Below are 22,928 nucleotides of genomic sequence, written 5' to 3'. Positions count from 1 at the left end.
AGTGGCACTTCAACATTATCTGAAATAACGTGGTCATAACAATGAGCCATGTGGATGATCGAATTTCATTCCTGTGTTGTGGATGAAGTGGAACAGGCACATGGAATGATGGTGGGCGTGGAAAGACAGCTTTTGGATTGAGCTTTTTATATTTAAGGTGTTAGCCGTGCCCCTATGCAGACCATTATTTTGCAGTCTTAGCGGTTGTCGTTCATGACTTGAGATCAGCAGCTGTTGCTTAATAATATGACTTCCAATCTTGCCTATCTCTCAATCAGTCTGCTGCCTGACATGTACTGCAATGACACCCATGTCGTGACAGCTGCACTGGTGGTATAATTGCAAAGGAACGCTAAGGTAAGACACGATCACATGACCACAATAACACCAAAGTAGACCAAACCTACAATTGGAAATTGGCACTGGCTATCAAATATTTGGTATCAAATAGATCATCCAACAAAAAACAAAACAAAAATATGTAAAAATAAATACATTAAAATAATGATAGATCACATTTATTACAAATACATGTAATTAGAATAAAATTAAATACAGTTCTAATGTTAAAGCACAGTATCAAGTCTATCTGTAATCTTTGATCAAATGATAAAGCATTATTTAAGGAAATTTTGGATAAATTGTACATCCTCGGATCCAAAGGCGTGGGAAGGGGGTTGCTGAGGGTGCTGAATCACCCCTTAGTGAGCAAGACTGGAAAAAAGTATCAGTGAAATTTCATTGTATGTATATTTGCAGTATATATAATAAAATTTTCGATTCCAATAAATTATTTATGTTAATAAAAATGGTGGCCCGTTTCGGAGAGATCATGCTTGTGGGCAGGGCTCTGCCAGACTGAAGAGAGCCCCTGTGATGGTGAATGATACTAGCATACTTTTTATTCTCCCTTTTTTTCCTTTTATTTGTACAAAAGCAAAACAGTGATAGTTAACAATGAAACAGTAATCTGACAATAAATTACAATTAAATTGTGTTACTGTATCATTATTGTTGTTTAATAATTTTGTAGTGTAATATTACAGTTTATGAATAAAAACAAATTAATCAATCCTCAATATAAATTTTTTTTTCCTTCAGAAGAATATTGTGCTTTACTCATGTGTAAGCTCATCCTTTGAAATTATAATAATTTATGCAAAACAAAACAAAAACAGTACAGGTTAAGGCTTGTGTGTTCTCGTGTTGCCCTGTGGAAGGCGCTAAAACCTCAGCTGAATAAAAACGTCATCTTTTTGGTGAGCGCAAGTCACATTTGGGTCTTCAAGTAATAGGTAGGACATTTCTTAATAGCTTAATATTGTAGCATATGGGTTCATTTTAATAGCTGTTTTGTCTGAACATTTATATTGTGTTTTATGGTTATTTCTCATTTACACTGACACGACAACACTTTTGAATGTGGTAGAATGTAACTAATGCACTGGCTGGCTTATTGAACGACTTTATTGCAGGTGAAAACGTTCCGTTTTGTGTGTGTGTTTACAGTGATCACGATGGGAGAAAGGTGCTTCTGGTTGTTCCTTGCAGGGTACTCAGCCTTACAGGCTCCATATGGTTAGGATTACGGTGGGGGTGGGGTTAGGGCATCTGCTGCCTCCCAGGAACAAACTGAGGCCCCTTTGTACAATGGGCGTACAGTGATAGGGAGACACTACTTCAGCGCCCCTTGCCAAAAATTCATTCCTGCGCCTTTGCTCGGATCGAACATTTTTAATATATCTCCACAATCTAATCTTTCCGCATCTCTGGACAAAGTATTGATCATCAAATTGCACAATGCAGCAGAATGCAGATGGTGCATGATGTCCCAGTAGAGACAATAGAGTGGACTAAAGTGAGGTGTGTTGCTTCTCTGATAAACCCTATAATTACATGCATTAATAATTAGGTCAGCAATGTTTCAGGAATTCAGGTTATGGTCCTGTCTTTACAGAGACTGCTCAATAAGCACAAAGAGGGCACTTCCTTAATGGACAGGCTTAACAAAAAATTAACAACAGAAAAAGGCAGCATTAGGCCTGTCGTGATTATTAAATAATCATCTGATCGCGGTTATTTGATCTACCTACGGTTATTTGAGATAACGCCCAAATAATGCCCAAATAAGGGAATTTTAAGCAAATATATAGGCTAAATGTCATCAACAGCGCGTTTGTGTGTCATTCAGTTGACTCCGAACGTCACTGAGCCGCACTGCGGATGTCAACATGAACCACTTCTCAAGTGCTCTGATGCGTGCGCCGTCAGCAGAGGCTCGTGCCAAACTGCAGCGAAAATATAAATTAACAAATATAAACTTTGATAGTGAAAGCAAAGTGCTCTGGCTTTACTTTAAACGATCGTGTAACGGCAAATGTTTCTGGTCATTGTGAGTTCATATAAGCAGTTTTAAAGGTGCACTCAGCGATTCCTGAGAAACACTGTTGATATTCGAACTCAGCTGCCAAAACAAACACATCCCTCACTTCAGTGCTCCTTTGAAAGCAGGCCTCATACATGCAGATTCATTCCTTTTACCTCTCGGGAGGTCTCTCCACGCTGAAAAGCCTCGCCGATGTTGATGCGGCTCCTAGTCCTCCACTAATCATAATCCTTCATTTTTAGTTTACATTCGTCTGACCTTTTTCTCTTGGTCTGTTTCTCAGCCATTTGTCCTCCTTGGAGTTTAGAAAGTTCACATCAGCCAGATTTGCTGTTGCTCTTCTAATGAATTTCCCTCTCACTCTGCCCCCACCCCCCATCATGTGCACTCGCAAGAACCACCCCATGTTGCTGATTGGCTGGAGTAGTGTTATGTGGATCGGTCTGATCCACTTTGTTTTTGTCCCATTTACAGAGCCAGGGCTGTGTACAAATACTAGATTTTTTTTTTCAGCCCACCCACAGAATGGACAGCTAGCAGACTGTGAGGAGATATTTGCAGAATTTGACATGAAGTGTATTGGATTAGAATTACTGAATGCACCTTTAATGACACAGTGACACAGAGGAGGAGACGCATGCTTTGTTTCTGTGGAGTGATCAAATAATGAAACGAAATCTCAAGGTTTTGCATCGTGAGACATGAGGGCTTGTGGGTTTAATCAAAGACCATTAAAATAATGTGTGAAAGTGAAGAAATTAGGACATCAGTATTTTACTATTGCAAAATACAATATAAATATAAAAACAAAATATATATTTTATTTTTAATAAAAAATATAGCTTATAATATAAAATACAGAAGTTCCAAAACAACAGTGTAAATGTAAAACTGACCAAAACCAAAGTTGTCCAAAAGAGAGACTTTAAAAAAATTTATGATATTTAACATGATATTTAAAACATTATTTTTCATGTCATTCATAAGTTTTTAAAGCCTTAAAAGGAAATCATATTATTTTAATTTTATTATTATTACTATTTTATTATTTGATTTATATCTTTGAAGTTAAATATGAACTATAACAATTTATATGACAACCGTGAAAGCCCTAAAAGACACAATTAATCGTCATAGCCCTAAAACAGACATTAATCGTCATAATCGCAATTACTTGTTTGACAATTAATCGTCAGCCCAATTTCATAACCATGCAACCATAGTCAGCATGTTTTAAATTATTCATGGATATGGCTGACTCTCTCTTTGTCCTAAGGGGGAATTAATTAAGTAAATGATAAATAAAAGAGAAGAATCATTGTTGTGAATGAAAACAATGTAGGAGCCAGGCAGATCAATGGCCATAAAAATGGACTGACCAGTGGCAATAATCTCTTAAATAGATAGCTATATACAATCAATGGTTTGTCTAACTGAGACACTCTGAATCTCTCTAAGTTTGTTTGCTTGTAACACAAAAGGCCAAACCAAGTGGGATCTGTGGGACTGAGTTAACTGTTTATTATAAAGGATGATATGATCAAAATGTCCCTCCTCTCAGTTCATTTTATCCTGTGGCAATATAGATGGGCCCTTTTACTAGTGTTTTTTATTACAACTTATTAGATGTGTATTAGATAAGTAACACTGCAAAAATCAGTTTCTTAATTAGTATTTCTATCTTTTTTTTTTTTTAAACATCTGTAAAACAGGATACAAGTTACTTGAGAAGCAAAAATATGTATAATAATAATAGAATATATCTTGAATTAAAAAACTTTAAGCATAAACCTCACTAAATGTATGCTTAAAACAAGAAAAAAAAAAGAGGTCATTAATATAAACTTAATTCAATACTACTTGAAAACAAGTCTTAATGTCTTTTGCAATTTTGTTTTTCAAGTAAATGTATCTTGTTTTAAGGATGTTTAGATTTTTTACTGGAAAATAATACACAAATACTGATTATGAAAATGAATTTTTTGCATTGGAAAAACAAAAACAACAGCAAAAAAATAGGTGGTAATGATACCTAAGTGTAAAATTTCAGATTAAAAAAAATAAATAAATAAAAAGGTTTTCTTCTCATGTGATCTGAAACTCTGCAAGGATTGAAAGGAAATCGGAAGGAAAGGAAACAGAAAACAGGGGCAGGGTACGAGAAGTGAGGCCTCACCTGCTTGACACGGTCAGGGTTGACAGTGGTCTGTGGCTGAAGTATGCTGACCGGTTCTGTTTTCTGAGCGCTCTGTGGCATCTCTCGCACCTTCTCTGCGATGAAGTCATGAACACTATTCAGCGCCTCTACGGTGCCCTGGATCAAGCAGACACGCTCTGTTGTTCCTAAAAGAGGGACACAGAGAGTTCCACTTTAACCCTAATACGAATTACAGATGGCTTCCGGAGCATTAGTGCTGTAACGTACCAAAACTTCGGTAGTTAATACCAAAACCAGTAGTAACATTAAACAATTCTTGATAACAATTTTGTTACCACAGAAAAATGTACACTCACTGAGCACTTTATTAGGAACACTCATACACCTAATCAGCCAATCGTGTGGCAGCAGTGCAGTGCATAAAATCACGCAGATACGGGTCAGGAGCTTTAGTTAATGTTCACATCAACCATCAGAATGGGGAAAAAATGTGATCTCAGTGATTTCGTTCGTAGCATGATTGTTGGTTCCAGAAGGGCTGGTTTGAGTATTTCTGTAACTGCTGATCTCCTGGGATTTTCACACACAACAGTCTCTAATGCCAAAAACTAAAAACATCCAGTGAGCAGCAGTTCTGCAAACGGAAATGCCTTGTTGATGAGAGAGGTCAACGGAGAATAGCCAGACTGATTCGAGCTGACAGAAAGGCTACGGTAACGCAGATAACCACTCTGTACAATTGTAGTGAGCAGAATGGCATCTCAGATTGCACAACATGTCGAACCTTGAGGCAGATGGGCTACAACAGCAGAAGGCCAGATCTGGCACTTTATTAGGACCATAGTGTTCCAAATAAAGTGCTTAGTGAGTGTATATTCTATTGAACAATAGTCAATATTATTATAATTTTTAAAACACATGAATACAATGGCTTTCAACCATGGCTTGATGTAAAATTTATTAAAATGACAGCTTATTAAAGCTACCAAATTTATGCAGCCAAGACCTGGCACCAAAGTACCGGTACTTTTGACATCCCTACTAAGCATGCTGTAGAACACAGTTCCTACTGTATTGTATTTCAACAGTGTAGACAAGAGGTTAGGACCAATGGAGTAAATGTTCTGTACAAAGGTGCGGCCACACTATACTTTTATTTACACATCCGAATGTGAGAGACCGGAAATGCAAGCTAATGCGAATACATTTTATATTGCAAATGAAAGTTGAATTTGAAGAACTCTGACTTGCAAATTCGGATAGCGAGAAGATGTGTGACCAATAGAATATCAAAACGTCACACACTGACCTCGGCTCAGTACAAAGAATATATATGTTTTATTTTTGCAGGAAAGTGAGAAGATGCTATATTTTAACATTTTAAATATAATATTAATTGTGATTTATTATTAAAACTAGAAGCCTTCGAGCCAATGTCATATCTTGTCCATTGCGGTGCCTGAAATAATTTGGCATGCTCAAAGCTTAGAGTTTAATACAAGAAAAAATGGTTTCCAAGAAAATACATGCAACTTACTACTCCAGCATGCTTCACTGTTGTGCAGTTCAACTTTTTAATTCTATATTACATTTGTCATCTTGTAAAACCTCCTTAATAATCTTTGTACGCATATTATTTCATAAACATTTCTGTGGTAACCCAAAGCTGTTCAACGAGGGTTGTAAAACATGTTCTTGTGATTGACGATTTTTGGAACTGTTGTTGTGATGGAATGCTTTTATCCTTACATACAAGCACCATGAAATATAATCAGCTGACAACACCAGAAATCACTGATAACAGAAGGCTTATTTTATATTTTTACTCAACTGAGTCAGATAATATTACAGTGCATTGTTTGTGTGACAGCACATACAATGGTTGTAAGTATCTTATGTGGTTGCATCAATCATTTGGCTATCAATCACAATACACAAGAGGCTACAGACACTGTGTTAGAAAACAAACAATCAGCATTAAAGCATCTGCCCATGTAAATACCATGGATCTATGTACATGCAGTTTGAAGTTATGGGAGCAGCTGCAATAACAGTCGCCTGGCAATGCTACTATTTTAGGCAGTCTATTCACAGAAAGCCTTCCATTAGACGCCCAGAAGTCTCCACTTTCAATTAATTCTGATACGATATTGGCATTTCGACTCCAATTCCGCTGTCTCTCCAACAGAATATAAGGAGGTTAAATGCATGCACACAATTGCGATTGTTTTACCATGATTTCAGAGCAGGCTCAAAAGGAATTAGCTGACTGCAGTGCTCCGATTAGTTACTAATCTTTTTTTGCTATAACATTTAGTCTAAAAGCGTGCTTCCGAAACATTTATCCAACAGACCCCCCCCCCCCAAAAAAAAACCCCACACATCACACCATGGTGAGCCAGGCAAACGTGGTCTTTCATATTCAGAAATAAAAACTAATCCGAAAAGCCAGAAGAGGATGGAGAAAGTAAAAAATAATGCAACTAGACTGTTCCGAAGCCAGGATCTCTTGGCTCCCGTGAGGCTGGGAAGCGAATCAGCCCTTTTCTGCACAGCGCAGTAGGGTTTTTCCGGTTTCCTTTAACCTTCAATTGTTTACTAGCATGAAAATAATTGGGTTCAGTTCCAGACAGCTATATGAAGCTCTGTTAATACAGTGAAATTGAGGAATATCAGGATCATGCGTGGTATCTTACAAAAGAGAGAAAGGAAAAAGCTTTGCTGAGCTCCCGACAGCTGGCGGCCCAAGAGTAATCTGTGACGGACCAATCGGAGCTGTACATTATTAGAGCAGAGATCACCATTGTTTTGGCAGCGAGATGGGAGGGTGTATGGAGAAACACCATTCAAACAACTGTCAAAGATAGTGTACAAGTTGAAGCTAGGTATATCAACGGGGTTCAAAAGTAAAATTAATTGTGACAATGCTTATTTGCATTTTTCTAATATAATAAAGTTCAATTTTTCATTACATATTATATCAATACAACAATGTGAATGAAAAGTAGAATTGAACAATAAACACACATTTCAGAATATTTTGTATTTGTTATGTGCCCCTTTTGCTTTATTAACAACATGGTCAATTTCACAAATTTGCTTATTTGATTATTGACCTACAAATAGTTCAGAATCTTAAATATTTCTTATTTTTTTTACGTCATAATTTTCAAAAAATCCTATTACTTTCTGTTTATTTCCAGGTTTAAATTTGGGGCAAACTATTCCTTTAAATGAACAAGACATGCTTAACTCAGCTAATATGCAAAACAGCATAATACTGCATTAGTGGTAATGTTAGCTTATTTGATATGTTAACTGCCTGGTAAAGGGGTCTTGGAGGGGCTGTGATGAATCTGTTGTGAGATAGCCAGCAGGATATGGGGAGGGAGGGGAGCAGTAAGGGGTCACTGAGGGCCTTCTTCCCTCCTGCAAAGGGAAGGGTCACATTCTGACACGTTTTAGTGTCTCCCCACAAAGCTCATTGGAAGTGATGGCCAGCGTGCTTTACCATCCAGGGGCGTAGATTCCGGAGGGGATTGGGGGGGGGGGGAGTATCCCCCCCAAAAAAAATTTATACCATGTTAATTTCAACATATATTAAGTTGTATGTGACATTGGTTAATGCATTTTGAACAAACATGAACTAGAAATGAACAATTATATGATCTTAAATAAGCATTAACCAAGATTAATACATTGAAAATATTGTTCATTATTAGTTCATTGATGTATAGTATTTACAAACAAAATAAGTATGCACTAAAAACATACTCTTGCCAATATATGCAAAAAATCAGGTAATAACATTCATTACAGATTATCAAACAAAATGTATCACAAGTAGGTTCACGGCGGTAGAAAATATTTCGAAACCATATGCCCAGCTTGTCCTTTGGGATAAAAGTGCACTGTCATGTAAATCACAAATGCTGATCACAAGTCCTGATCACATGGGATTGACCCATAGATTGACAGTGTTCTGGACCCATAGAGATGACCACAGCAAGCTCAATAACCAATTCAACTGCTGCCTGCTGCATAACAAATGAGACCAACTGCTGGGACACATGGAGAATCTTTTAAAAGACACTTTACACAAAGCCGTCCAAGAAACAGCACAGCTAAACTGTATCACAACGTGATTTTTTTGACAGTTTCCTGAAAGAGAAATCCATCAAAAGAGACCAACACTGGCCCGAGAGACTTCTAGAACATAGGACCCTGCCCATACACGAGGTTACAGATGTTTCCTGGCTTTGGTGTTGGGAGAAAGGAAAAAAAAAAAAAGAGGGGGATAGATGTAGAGGAAAAAGACAGAGAGGAAGAATGAGTTTGTGGGGTGGTGAAATAAAAAAACAGGCATCTCTCTTCCTCAGTGACTCGTATTTTCCTGCTCGCCCTTCAAAGTACAGTTGATTGCAGTCTCCACATAGATGAGTCCCACAGGAGCATGTGGGTCATTGTTTTAATGTGAAGCACCCACTATGAGATGAAGTGTGGACTGTGTGGACAGGCAAATTATGCAGGGGCCACCTGGGTCCTTTTGGTGTCGGCATGGTGCACCCAAACTTTTTTTATTCTGTCATCATTTACTTACCCAACACGTTAGACTTTATTTCTTCCGTGGAACAAAAACTGTTAGGAATTGATAGCCTCAGTCAACATTCACGAAAGAGAGTCATATGAGTTTAGAACAACATGAGGGTGAGTAAAAAAATACTTTTTTTTTTGGGGTGAATTATCCCTTTAATAACTTTCTGTATACATGAATGTTTAGGAGGGGGGCGGTGCAAACATATGACGGTACATCACCACAGCAACGGGCAAACCCAGAAAATATTGTGGGACAGCTGTTTATGACGTAATGTGTTTTTCTTTTAAAACAGAGAGGCAAATATGAGGTGTTTAATGTTTTTTATGTAATCATGACCAGTAAAGAGGATGGAGAAATTCTATGGGAATTTGTAGACAGTTTCCATTCAAATCTCTTCATGCCATTTGAAACTGTATTTTATAGTCTAGTACATCTGATGGACCAACTGGACACTCCAAATGCAGACATTGCTTTAAAGGCCTGAACGTTTAAAAAATTGTTCTGGTAAGTGAAGTAGCCAGGAGTGACATGGAGGTGAGTAAATTATGACAGAATTGGTGAACTATCCCTTTAAGTCCTCTTTGGAAGAGGTGAACACTCAACTCAGCTTTGTCTCCCAGTGTCTTGCAGCATGCATTGAAAACAGCAGATGAAGGATAGAAGGGTCTCCAAAGAATAACAAAGGATCTGGAAGAAAGAGTGAATTCCTCTTCAGTGATGTCACTCTTATTGAGAAGTGCTGGGTTTGTCCACCCCTTTTCCTCAGTTCGACCTAAGCCCCCACATCAATAGTGATGTTGTCATGGTTATGAGGCCCATGCCGTGCAAACAGCTGAAGAGATGCCTGGACTGGGATCTTGTCCTCATCTTTTGCCTTGTGTTCCCTCTCACCCTCTCAAGACCTTCCTGAGCACCCCTCCAAGACAAAAGAGAGTGAGAGACAAAAAACAGCCAGCATGTGTGAGAGAGAGGGAAAGGGAAAATTCTAAAAGGGAAAGCAAAAGGAATAAAATAAACTGGGAAGAGGAAAAGTGATTCTTTATTCCATATGTCCTACCCACCATTTAAAAGAGGATGGGGGCAACATTACTCAGAGTGAAACTAAACTCTCAAAAAGAGAGATGAAATATAAAAATGAGGAAGGGGGGTTGGAAAGGGGGTCTAAACGTGCCTACCAGGTGCCTTACACTATTTCAAAAGGCTCCTGGGAGCTGTTTTTGATAAACATTTTCTCTACTTTAGCTCAAAAGAAGGCTGATATTCTCAGATTTTGTTGTAGTGATATTTGTGACATAGTTGAAAAAATGTTAAAAGGATATTGAAAAATCTGTCATAATTTACTCACCTTCATGTTGTTCCAAACATGTATGACTAACTTTCTTTTGTGCAACACAAAAGGAGACGTTAGGCAGAATTTTAGGGACTGACAGCCTCAGTCACCATTCGCTTTCATTGTATGGAAAAAAAAAGAACAGCATCAGCATTCTTTAAAATGTCTCCTCCTGTGTTGGAATTACGAGTGAGTAAATTATGACAGAATTTGCAGTTTTGAGTAAACTATCCCTTTAAAAATGTGGAACTGTGGCACAGTGTAGTGCATTTGCTCACAGGAACCCATGTTCGAATCCGACTTGAGTCATGTGAATCATGTCCCAATCCCATTCCCCATTTCCCCCCTACTTTCCTGTCTGCCTCTACTGTACTCTAAATAAAAGCTAAACCAGCCCAAAAAGTGGGTAAAATTAGTACAATAAAAAGAGAGGGTCCATAAGTTTGTACACTAACACAGATGAGGAAATGACTCAAGAGGCAAACACGGCCAACTTCACTGGTATGTTACACAGATTGGAAAAGAGGGAACTGCATTTGAAGATGGTTAATCTCAAGAGACAAGGAAAGAAAGCAGGACTTCACTGCCAAATGGGACGTTTCAAAGACACATCAAATTCTGTGATCCAACGTGACTCAGTTCTTAACTTCGCTTTTTTCTGAAACCTAAGCCCTGAAGATTACAACCAGCCATTGTGTTATTTATGGTTATATATCTGTTAGATGCAATCCTGTATGTCAAGTGAGATTTTGATGTTATTCCTGGAGAATTGTTTTTAAAGTGAACCCCAACCTACAAACTGAAAATACAACAACATACCAGTCTGAGTTCTGTCATGATTTATTCACCCTTATGTTGTTCCAAAACCTGTTCCAAAAACTTTTCACTGTCAATAACGATTTAAATTTCCATCTGATCCTCATTCAAAGCTATCGAATGGCTTCAGCAGACTTGGAATATAGTCTCATTTGGACTACTTTTATGGTGCTTTTTGTCATTTTGGATCTTGACAGATCCAGTCCTTATTCACTTTCATTTTCCGAAAAAGCCAGCACATTTTTTTTTTTTCTTCTTTTTTTTCTCTTCTTTTTCTCGTAATTTGGAATGGCCAATTCCCAATGTGCTTTTAAGTCCTCGTGGTCACGTAGTGATTCGCCTCAGTCCGGGTGACGGAGGACATATCCCAGTTGCCTCCACGTATGAGATCGTCAACATCTTATCACGTGGCTTGTTGAGCGCGTTGCCACGGAGACATAGTGTGTGTGGAGGCTTCACGCTACCCAGCGCGGCATCCACGCTCAACTCACCACGCGCCCCACGAGAACGAACCACATTATAGCGATCACGAGGAGGTTACCCCATGTGACTCTACCCTCCCTAGCAACCGGGCCAATTCGGTTGCTTCGGAGACCTGGCTGGAGTCACTCAGCACGCCCTGGGATTCGAACTAGCGAACTCCAGGGGTGGTAACCAGCATCTTTACCACTGAGCTACCCAGGCCCCAGCCAGCACATTCTTGAAAGAAACACCTTTTGTGTTCCACGGTTGAATGAAAATAATTTGAGTTTGGGAGAACTGTCCCTTTCACACTCTTGACTTTGTTGTTGCATCATCAATGGATGCTAGTTTGTCTAGGTTTTTTAATAAAAACATCAAAAGGTACACTATATTGCCAAAAGTATTCGCTCATCTGCCTTTAGACGCATATGAACTTAAGTGACATCCCATTCTTAATCCATAGGGTTTAATATGACGTTGGCCCACCCTTTGCAGCTATAACAGCTTCAACTCTTCTGGGAAGGCTTTCCACAAGGTTTAGGAGTGTGTTTATGGGAATTTTTGACCATTCTTCCAGAAGCGCATTTGTGAGGTCAGACACTGATGTTGGACGAGAAGGCCCGGCTCGCAGTCTTCACTCTAATTCATCCCAAAGGTACTCTATCAGGTTGAGGTCAGGACTCTGTGCAGGCCAGTCAAGTTCTTCCACACCAAACTCGCTCATCCATGTCTTTATGGACCTTGCTTTTTGCACTGGTGCGCAGTCATGTTGGAACAGGAAGGGGCCATACCCAAACTGTTCCCACAAAGTTGGGAGCATGGAATTGTCCAAAATCTCTTGGTATGCTGAAGCATTCAGAGTTCCTTTCACTGGAACTAAGGGGCCAAGCCCAGCTCCTGAAAAACAACCCCACACCATAATCCCCCCTCCACCAAACTTCACAGTTGGCACAATGCAGTCAGACAAGTACCGTTCTCCTGGCAACTGCCAAACCCATACTCGTCCATCAGATTGCCAGATGGAGAAGCGTGATTCGTCAATCCAGAGAACATGTCTCCACTGCTCTAGAATCCAGTGGCAGCATGCTTTACACCACTGCATCCGACGCTTTGCATTGCACTTGGTGATGTATGGCTTGGATGCAGCTGCTCGGCCATGGAAACCCATTCCATGAAGCTCTCTGCGCACTGTTCTTGAGCTAATCTGAAGGTCACATGAACTTTGGAGGTCTGTAGCGATTGACTCTGCAGAAAGTTGGCGACCTCAGCGCACTATGCGCCTCAGCATCCGCTGACCCCGCTCTGTCATTTTACGTGGCCTATCACTTCGTGGCTGAGTTGCTGTCATTCCCAATCGCTTCCACTTTGTTATAATACCACTGACAGTTGACTGTGGAATATTTAGTAGCGAGGAAATTTCACGACTGGACTTGTTGCACAGGTGGCATCCTATCACAGTACCACGCTGGAATTCACTGAGCTCCTGAGAGCGGCCCATTCTTTCACAAATGTTTGTAGAAGCAGTCTGCATGCCCAGGTGCTTCATTTTATACACCTGTGGCCATGGAAGTGATTGGAACACCTGAATTCAATTATTTGGATGGGTGAGCGAATACTTTTGGCAATATAGTGTATTTTTAGCTGATCTTTTTTCGAAAGAGAAAGGATAGACCAGTTGCCTTTGCCTTGCAGAGGAATGGAGAGAAGGTGTAAAAATCCATAGATGTTTTAGCATTTGCTCCTTGTTAGAGTCGGCCCTGCTTTACAACCAATGAATTTACAGATTAAATTATTTCGAATGTTTCACAGACTACGGTTTCAGTTAGACTCTTCACACACTTGTATAACAGCTTGTTATACAGAGTGCATCTTAGACCAAACACAATGCCTCACCCACTACATATACATTCAGTAATACACTCATGTTTCTTAACGTGGGCTTTTCGCACACCTTCATAAAAACATACTTTGTCTGTCTTAATTCCCCATGTATCAATTCACTTTGAAAGCATGCTTGTATTAAGCCACAAGAGCAGGAATTCTATGACACTAGAACACACACATACTTATTGTATATGGCCTTATATTCCAGAGTGTATTTGCAATCTCCAAAGGCCTGTGTGGTAACCAGAGCTGGTGTGAATTCCTGGCTAGCACAAATGATTCTAACAGTGACTGATGGCCATCTACATTAGGCTACAGAGGATTGGGGGAATAACCCACTGCTCCAAACAATGCCATAAGTCTATTGAGAATGAGTGAGGGCGCCTGCTGTAAACAGAAGACCTAATAAAGATCCCTACTCCATCTCCCTCTTCCTTTTGTCTGCCCTTCCTATAGTATGAATAATGAAGCAGTACCAAAAAGATGAAGAGAGGAGAAAGAGTGAGCAAAATGTAGGAGAGGTTTTGTGAAGATTAGACTTGACATAATTTTAGTTATTTTCCTCAACAAACTCATTTTAAAATGATGCAGCGTGCAGTATATAAATGTTAGCTTTGTTCGCTTGCTTAAGTTCAGCTTCTTCCATTGTACAAATTAGGCTTTATCAATTTCATCTGGTGAACGTTAAAACAGGCAAAAAAATCCATTGAAGGAAGCACCCCAGATAGGGCTGGGCAAGATGGCCAAAAAAATTCTCACTATTTTTTTCATATCGTTCGATATCTATGTTAATCACGATATACATGTCATACCATTAATGGGGGCAGAACTGCATTCCACGTGTTTGTTAGACCTCAAGAATGAATTAAACTTTACTTGTTTGTTTACAAGTAAACTCCAGAGGGTAAGCTACCTTTAAAGTATAGGGTTTAGTCCTACAAAAGGTGTGTGACCTCTTTTCAATGAACATCACAAGAAGAACAAAAACTTCCTTGCCTGTGACTGCGCTATGGATCATGAAAAAACATTTAACTAAATAGTACATAAATAAACAGCAATGGTGTAGATGTAGGAGTTTTTGTTGTTGTGTTCAGTCAATAGCTGTATTGCATTGCCTGTGTTGTCTTGTTTGGGACACAAGGATATCAAATTAGCTGGGTAGCTAGCTGCTAGTTAGCGGCGACAGAGCCTCATTGCCGGTTTCCATGACAGCAGGGCTGCTTCCTTACAGGCTGATTTCACAGCTGGTATTCAGTTAGCTAGTTGTGTGTCTAACTTTGCTGAACTGCTCGTGTTTTAGTGTCACGCACCTGATCCAATCGTCTAGATGCAGAACATAGGCTAAAAATGTTAAATTACTCAAAAGTTTATCATCGATAAAAAAAAAGAAAGAAATTCCGATAAATACCGATACTGTTTTATTCCCCAGCACTAACCCCAACTATATCTAGAGACCAGATATCATAGAGACTTAGGGGTTGGCTCTTTTGACTTGGGCCATCAAAAGAGACATCATATCAATCACCCGGAATACCCTAGCAACCCCATGGAAATGCATTCAAACCACTCGGAACATCTAAGCAGCTGCATGGCCATGACCAGGCAACAACCACAAGAAACACTCTAGCATCGTGGCAGCAAGTTTTGCATGGGTTAACACCACTCTCATTTTCTTGGAAAATCTAAAAATCAAGTTTAATTTTTAATGTTTCAGTTTAAATAGCTAGTTTCAGTCAGGCAGCTTCGGTAAAACCAGCAAGCCAGTATGTTGCCTCTTGCCACTGTATAACTAGGCTTGTAACTTGGGCAACCAATGATGTGCCTACAATATGATCATAAATGTGAGCACTCAATGAGGAGAGCTTCATTTGCAAACTAAGTTGAAGTTTTAAGTCTGATCATCTCAGTATAAACATACAGTAAAACACTTAGCAGTGCACTTCATCTTCAACACATGGATGCACATCATAGCCTGCGAACTGAAGAGAGTAGAGGATTGCAATAAAAGGACCAGTCTCTTATACATACAGATCTGATTTGTATTGAAAAAGCTGATGACCTTGTCGAATAGGTATGGTGATGGTACACAGCTGGAAAACAATGTAGTGCAAATTCTACAACAGCAGAATGCTATAGGCTAGCATAGCCTGTCTCGCGTTCCTAAAAACATTTTCCTCCAATCTAAACGCTTTTCCCTTTCACATACCCCCTGTCCTCAACTCGTTGAGCGCATCTCCCGGTGGTGGTGTTGGGTTCCACACAAGTACTCCGAGCCCAACACACCTGTCTCTGCTTGCCTGCTGTCCATCAAAGATGTCTAAACATTGCCTGCCTACAGGATAGGCAGATTGAGTCAGCTGGCACAGCTGCCCCAGTCCATGCTCCAAACACCCTACAAGACCATCCAAACATGCTCCCACTTTTCTCAAAGCTCCGTCATTTCCAAGCACTGCTAATTGCTAAGAGTCTTCTCCAGTCTGGGCGTCCTCCTCTGGCTGTTGAGTCATCTCCTTGGAGCTAACTGAGGCGTCCATGCCTTGGGATACTGAGCCAGCTCTCTGCTCTGGTTCTATATTACAACTTTCCAGTGTCTCCGAAGCCAGAGCCAAGTTTCAAATACAGTACACTCCTTATCACCCCCTTCTTACTTTTATTTTCCCTCCATTGTGCCCTTGTACTGTAAAAAATATTTTTCTTGATGAAAAAGGTTAACAACATTTAGTGAGATTTTCAAGATTCTGTATATTCTATGAAAATGACTCACAAATGTATTTTTACATACTGTATTAGTCATTTAGAAGATGCTTTTATTCAAAGCGCCTTACAAATGAGGAACATAACAAGCAATTTGCCATACGAACGTTTCGCACTTGCCAAGTTCCAAAAGTAGCTGGAGTAGTGCCAAAGAAAGAGACAGACAAGGAAAGTGTTATTTTTTTTTTCATTTTGTATTAAATAACTTATTAGTAAGTGCCATTATTGTGGACTGGTTAAGTGCTTGCGGAAGAGATGTGTTTTCAGTTTCTTGAATGTTGCGATGGTTTCAGCAGATCGGGTGGAGGTTGGAAGTTCATTCCACCACAGAGGAACAGATAAAGTAAATCATAGTGAAATGGACATTGTGCATCATTGTGATGGGACCACTGGCACAAATTTCTTTCTTGTTTTAAGGATTTTTATTTTTATTTTTTTTACTGGAAAACAAGACTAATTAAAAAATTTATTTTTGGCAGTACGGAGCTGACTAACTCAGAAAGGACCACCACAAAAGGTTTTTATTTTTTGTCCTGAGCATTTGCTGTTGTGTTTTCAGTTTTGTAGTTTTCATAATGTGTATTAATCTGCTCTGAGTTTACTCAACAGATGACCTTATCCATGGCAACACTATAATGCCTGCCGTTTTACATCATGCACACAATCTGTTCCCCATTTCGTACAGCTGGAATCTGAGTGAGGCAATGGGGTTAAGGAGCCAAGCGAGGCCGGAGAACTCAACCTGAAAACGAGACACCCCCTCCACCTCTTTTTAAGGTTCTCAGCACCAGGAGAATATACTGTCAGGCTCACAGAAATACAGAATGTTTAAAATGAACAATTATCCACATATGAATGGATTTCACATGTGCTCCCTGTTGTATACAGATGTGCGGACAGAAGGCGTACAGTATGTAATGTTGAACTGGCTGACAGGGAACTGTGCTCTTGTTGTAGCCACATCACTTCTCAGATGAAGTTAGCTGGGTCTGGTAGAGTGACTGCACAGGGACAATCATTATACGGCCTCGCTAAGCCTAAGGACACCATGACAACCAACTTGTGCCACCATATAGACACAGCCGATAGTTGCTTGTCTTGCTGCACAATTAGAGTCCAGCTTCAAGCCCCTTTTAGGCTGAATTAGGTAAACGTACAACTCATGTCTAAAAAGACGTGATCAGCACTGGCTTGTCGGGCGAAGTTCTATTCTGCAGAGGCCGCCAAAATGCATACGTAACCAGAGCTAATATCCAACTCTGCTGAGGGAGTTACAGGAGTTATCAAACACTACTTCGAATGAAGAAGCTCTCTGTTAGGAATAGAAAAGTATTACACTCGTTTAAGGGTGTGGGTGTCTTTACAATGGACTTGGCTTTTGTCCTCTTTCCTGAAGTTTGGCATTGAGATCCCAGTGCTGGCCAGCTGACAAGCTCCTGTGCAGTAATGTGGTAAAATTTCATGACAAAAAGGGCTTCGAAAACGCTGCCCTCTCTGCCTGCACCTGCCCAGCGTGGGTGAGGGAGGTGAAATAGTGTGTGTGTAGGTTTAAAGCACTAATTGTGAAGTTTTCGTGCACGTGTGGCCTGCCAATGTTCCCCCACTGCTTCCAAATTTAGCATGAAGACTGAGGGGTTAGTAATTAAAGGCAGGAGTGACTGGAAAATCAATCTTTTTAAGGCTTTGTATCCTGTTCTTGACTTATTTGCATGCTCTTTTTTGGGGGGGTAATCCCAAGTTGTGCATCAGCTTGGCGTTTTGGGGAGCATTTGGCTTTGTGATAGCTGAGAAGCAAATAGCAATTAGCAATCAGCAAAATAGCAATTAGCAATCTCCTTTGTGTCTGCGGTCGAAGGTTTTATGTGACTGAAAAGGCAACATCATATACAGCTAGGCTGCAACAAGAACAGCAGACTAAAATCTGCATCTTAGTTTCACAAAAAATACAGAATAATCAAAATAATCACAGGGATGAAAAGATATTAGTTTTAAAACTCCTACAAAGAGGTTCCAGAAAAATATTTTCATCACCAAAATGTTCTTTTAACTCTTACAAAAAGTATGGTGGCAGCACTACGGTATCAGATGGTGATAACATGGTACTTTTCATACTCTAATGTACGTCAAAGAATTCCATGGAATTAACATGTCTAAAGTACTATGGTTATAACATGTAATACTAGCAAAGTTTTATGTCCAAGAATACTAGTTCTGAAATATTATCATTAAATATTATACTTGCAATACATGATTTTGTCTCTTGCTAATGATATTGAATGATTATTATATAAAAAATTATATTATTTATAAGGCTGATGATTTAACGTGTTAATTCAGAGTGATCAGTTATTAAAAAAAATAACGCATTATTTTAAATGAACAATGTATACAATTAATCATGCCCCCTGACTAGTATGTAAATTCCGTAATAATTAATTTTCCTACCAACAGAGCAATTCAATTTTGAAGTACCACCTTCATATTTTTGCGAGTGGCAGTCAGCAGGGGGCAGTCAGATATATGCGATTAATTCAATTCATTAATAGGCATCTCATGTAATTATTTTGATGAATAATTATAATCGATTGACAGCCCTAATTAATTATTGTTTTTTAGTAATAGTAAAACATTTACACATCTATCTTCATAAACAACAAAGAATACCAAATCAAAGTGACTGAGAGACAATTGGTGGAGGCCAGTGGGCCGCATCCCTCCCATTTCACATCCTAAATAATTCTATATGGCAACAATCACATGACCAGTGCTGATTTGAAGAACAACTGTTCTTCCCAACCCCAATGCTGATACAGATACAGCTCTGTCACACTAGGCTTCAGTATCAAAAAAAGATTATCAAATAAACAGTATAATAATTTTGGATATATGTACTCGATAAGTAACAAGTAGCAGTCATGCATTTGGATATTTCTGCATGCAAATTCCCAGATGTATACTCTCTGAAACCCATCGCTGATGCATACACATGCTACTCTTACATGGCTAGAGGGGTCAAAGATAATTAGCCATGGCCGATCTGTTGCAATTAATACAAGCATGCATCCCTTGTGTTGAAGGGGACGTTTCGACAGCTGACAGCTTTGTAGACTGAAGGAGAAAGGAATCACTAGGGTCTGGCAGGCTCAAGATGGTATAAAGCGAGTGACTCAAGATGGTATAAAGCGAGTGGAATAGTTAGTTTTTGTGAGATGCATAGGGAGTTTGTGGCAGGGTTATTAAAGTTTTGTATTTTTAATTGAGTTTCTATTTCTATTTTATTTTTCAATTTGTCCATTTAATAATTTAGTTTTCTTGACTGTTTGTGAATTTAAGTTTTAGTATTTTAAGTTACTGTGTGAACTGATTTCCTTTAAATATGTTTAACACGTTACATTTCTCAGAGCCATTATCACTAGGTGTTATCACAGTGTTACAGTGGCATTTTCATATTTAATGAAAGCGGGTTGAAAAGGTTTAACATTTTATAATCATGTCAATCAAAAATTAAACTTTAATTTGAGGTCATTTGTCCATTTTTTATTTTATTTTTATTTTTTACATTTTTAAAAATAATTTTATTTTAACAAAAATGTTTTCATTTTAGTTTAGTTAACAATAATAAGACTGGTTCAGGGGTCATTCTGTGGGGATTAGAGATATTCTGAGGCAAATGGGCGGAGCAAGAGGCAGCTGCGGAACCTAGTGCCTTTAGAGACTCTGTTGAGGCACAGAGGGAGAGCTTTGTCCCCTCTGCAAGGAGGCTGGAACTGCTCCAAAAAGAAACCCACCGCCAACACTCAATGCTCCTCTTTGTCATCCCTCACCACCTTCCGCTGTAGAGGAAAGGTGCCCCCTACTCCACATAATGCAGCTTTCCATTGTCCTAACGTTATGTAAGGGGCTTTTCTTTCTTAAGCCCTAAATGTTTAAGTGCAAATGCTAAATTGCCCTAATCTAGGACACAGGCATTAAATTATTTTGCACTTATAACCTCAATATGCAATGGGAGAGATAACCACAGAAACTGGAAAGTCAGGTGTCATTATGGTGAGTCTTAATTGTAGAAATGTGCTGGTGGACTGTGTGTCCCACGATTGTGTTTCAGTGCTCAGGCAAAAATGGTTTTATTAAAGGAATGTTTCAGGTTCAATACAAGTTAAGCTCAATCAACAGCATATGTGGCATAATGTTGATAATTACCACAAAAATGTATTTAATTCTTTAAAAAAAAAAGCAAAAATCGAGGAGACATTTTTCTAACGTTAAAATACTCACTTTTACAAAAGTATAACCACAAGCCATAAAGGATATGTGTGTAAACATGATTTTAGGGTGATAAAATCACTTACTAATCTTTTCTGTGTAAAGTTATAGCCAATTTTTCAACTTCGTTTCCATGACGATGTAATGTCAACAAACCCTAAAACCCTAAAATGACAATTTAAGCAACTTTACAGCTCAAATAATACACAAGTTTTAACAGAAGAATTCATGCAAGTGCTTTTATAAAATTATAAGCTTCACATTTCTGTGTTTAAACCCTCCAAAAATTGTCCCCATTCACTTTCATTGTAAGTGTCTCACTGTAACCTCGATTTTTGCTTTTTTTTAAGAAAAGGAGGAACTTAGCTGTTAGGTGTCTTTAACTTCTATGTACTTAAGCATTTGATACAATGTACTTATTACGTTCATACATGTTGTTGCATATAACTTACATTTAAAGTACCTGCATTTAGTTACATACACAGTTACACTGTTAACCTTAACCCATAACCCTAAACCTAAACCCTAACCCTAATCTAAACCCTACCCCTAAACCTATCCGCACCTCAACCTAAGTAGCAGCAAATGTGAATCTTGTGAGAATTATGCAGAACAATTTTGTATTTAGATGTAAGTACATAGTAGTTAAAGACACCTCATATAAAGTGTGACCAAAGATTTTTAAATATTTATTCATATTGATATAATTTCAAAAGCTTAGATATTAAGAATTCAGGGTTCCCAATCTTTTTCAAAAAAATTATTTCCATGACTTTTCCAAAACTTTATAAGATTTTATTAATTTCCAAGACTTTTCCAGGCCTGAAAACCATATAATATTTTTCTGATATTCTTAGGTATTCTATGACCGTGGGAACCCTGTTTTTTTTTTTGTGTGTGTTTTTTTATCAAATATATGATAATTCTCACTTCTACTCATTTTAATATTTTTTATCTTTTTAAAAGCCAATTTTAAATTTGTCTTAAGGCTACTGTTTTTGTTTACGTTCTGTTTTAAATGGCCAGTATGAGCAGCAGAACATCTGTCACTGCTTTTTTTCCCTTCCGCGGGAACTTCAAAATGGAGGTAGCGCTGCCGTTATACTATTGGCTGTGGGAGTCTGTGGCCTCTCTACGTGACCAGACTGCAAGAGTACACATTCTAACTGCGGCTAATTCTCTGTTTCTCCCTAAGCCCAGCGGCACACATCGGCACAGAAGCGAGAGACATCTTTGTCGCCTGTCTACCTGCCTGATGGAGCTGGAGTGACAGAAAAAGACCTCTGTAATGATGATGGTAGAGGGGAACCTCTTGCTTCTGGAGCTGTCACTCTAATTCCCATCTCTGAGGCAACCGAGTGTAGAGACTAACAAAGCATGCTTTGTCTCAAAATGGGGAGTGAGAAACTGTAGGGAGGAGGGCGTGTCTGTGAGAAAGGGGGATGGTGGTATCGCCCCTGTCAACTCTGCACCAAACCCCAGGAGACATCCCACCTTCGTGGGACAGATCCTGCTCACCTTGTAACTACATTACAGCAAAGTCCTTTCAAGGCAAGTCAGTCCAATTGGTGGCCATTTTGGTAACGCCCCCAGGCAGCTATTTTCTATGTAGGTAATAGGCATACAAGTACAGCTCCTATCTACTTCGATGGGGAAAGACTGAAATATCCAAAGTCAAGAATACGCATAGCCTGTCATACATCACAAATGTTGCTCCTTTAGCTCAAATCATGCCAAAAACAAGTTTTCAATCTGGTCCTACTATATTTATTATTACAATTACAAATATTCACTTACCAGATGCTTTTATCCAAAGCGAACTGCATTTATGGTACACAAAGTTATACAAAGAAAGTGCATCCAAGGTATACATTTATTAGTATGTGTGTTCCCTGGGAACCAAACCCAACCATGTGATGTAAACAACCATGTGATGCCTCTTTCAAAAAGGTGATTAGCCCTTTTAACTGAAAGGTGGGATTTCCATTCTATAGCATCCATATTGAGGTTTACGATATCTCCCATTTGGTTTCCTAAGAGTGGTCTCTCTCCTCCCCTTTAAACTGTCACTGTTAAAGTTGGACCACACACTCTTGACTAGGATAGCAAATCTAACATTGTTTCACCTCGAAACAAACAGACATGAAGGTCAGATGATTTAACATAAAAAAAATAAACGTGCGTGCTTGAGTGCATTAGTTGGGCTGAAATAGTCATTTGTAAGCTTCTCCTGCCATAACTTCATAAATATCAGTACATTCAAAATAAAATTTGTCAA

The 22,928-nt window shown here is 38.9% G+C and overlaps 1 protein-coding gene across 2 annotated transcripts in view; it reads right to left on the bottom strand.

Moving 5' to 3' along the window:
- The window catches only part of LOC127422389 (RNA-binding protein Nova-1-like), an 83,995-nt gene that overhangs the window by 28,500 nt on the left and 32,567 nt on the right, over positions 1-22,928 (bottom strand). For both annotated transcript variants that reach the window (XM_051665879.1, XM_051665880.1), the window contains one exon: positions 4,563-4,729. In XM_051665879.1, the coding sequence (XP_051521839.1) occupies positions 4,563-4,729 (167 nt within the window). The remainder of the gene's footprint in view (positions 1-4,562; positions 4,730-22,928) is intronic.

The sequence above is a fragment of the Myxocyprinus asiaticus genome, chromosome 31, assembly GCF_019703515.2.
Source record: "Myxocyprinus asiaticus isolate MX2 ecotype Aquarium Trade chromosome 31, UBuf_Myxa_2, whole genome shotgun sequence".
NCBI classification, from domain to species: domain Eukaryota; kingdom Metazoa; phylum Chordata; class Actinopteri; order Cypriniformes; family Catostomidae; genus Myxocyprinus; species Myxocyprinus asiaticus.
The sequence above is the reverse complement of the archived record's forward strand: the minus strand, read 5'-3'. Positions and strand labels throughout refer to the sequence as shown.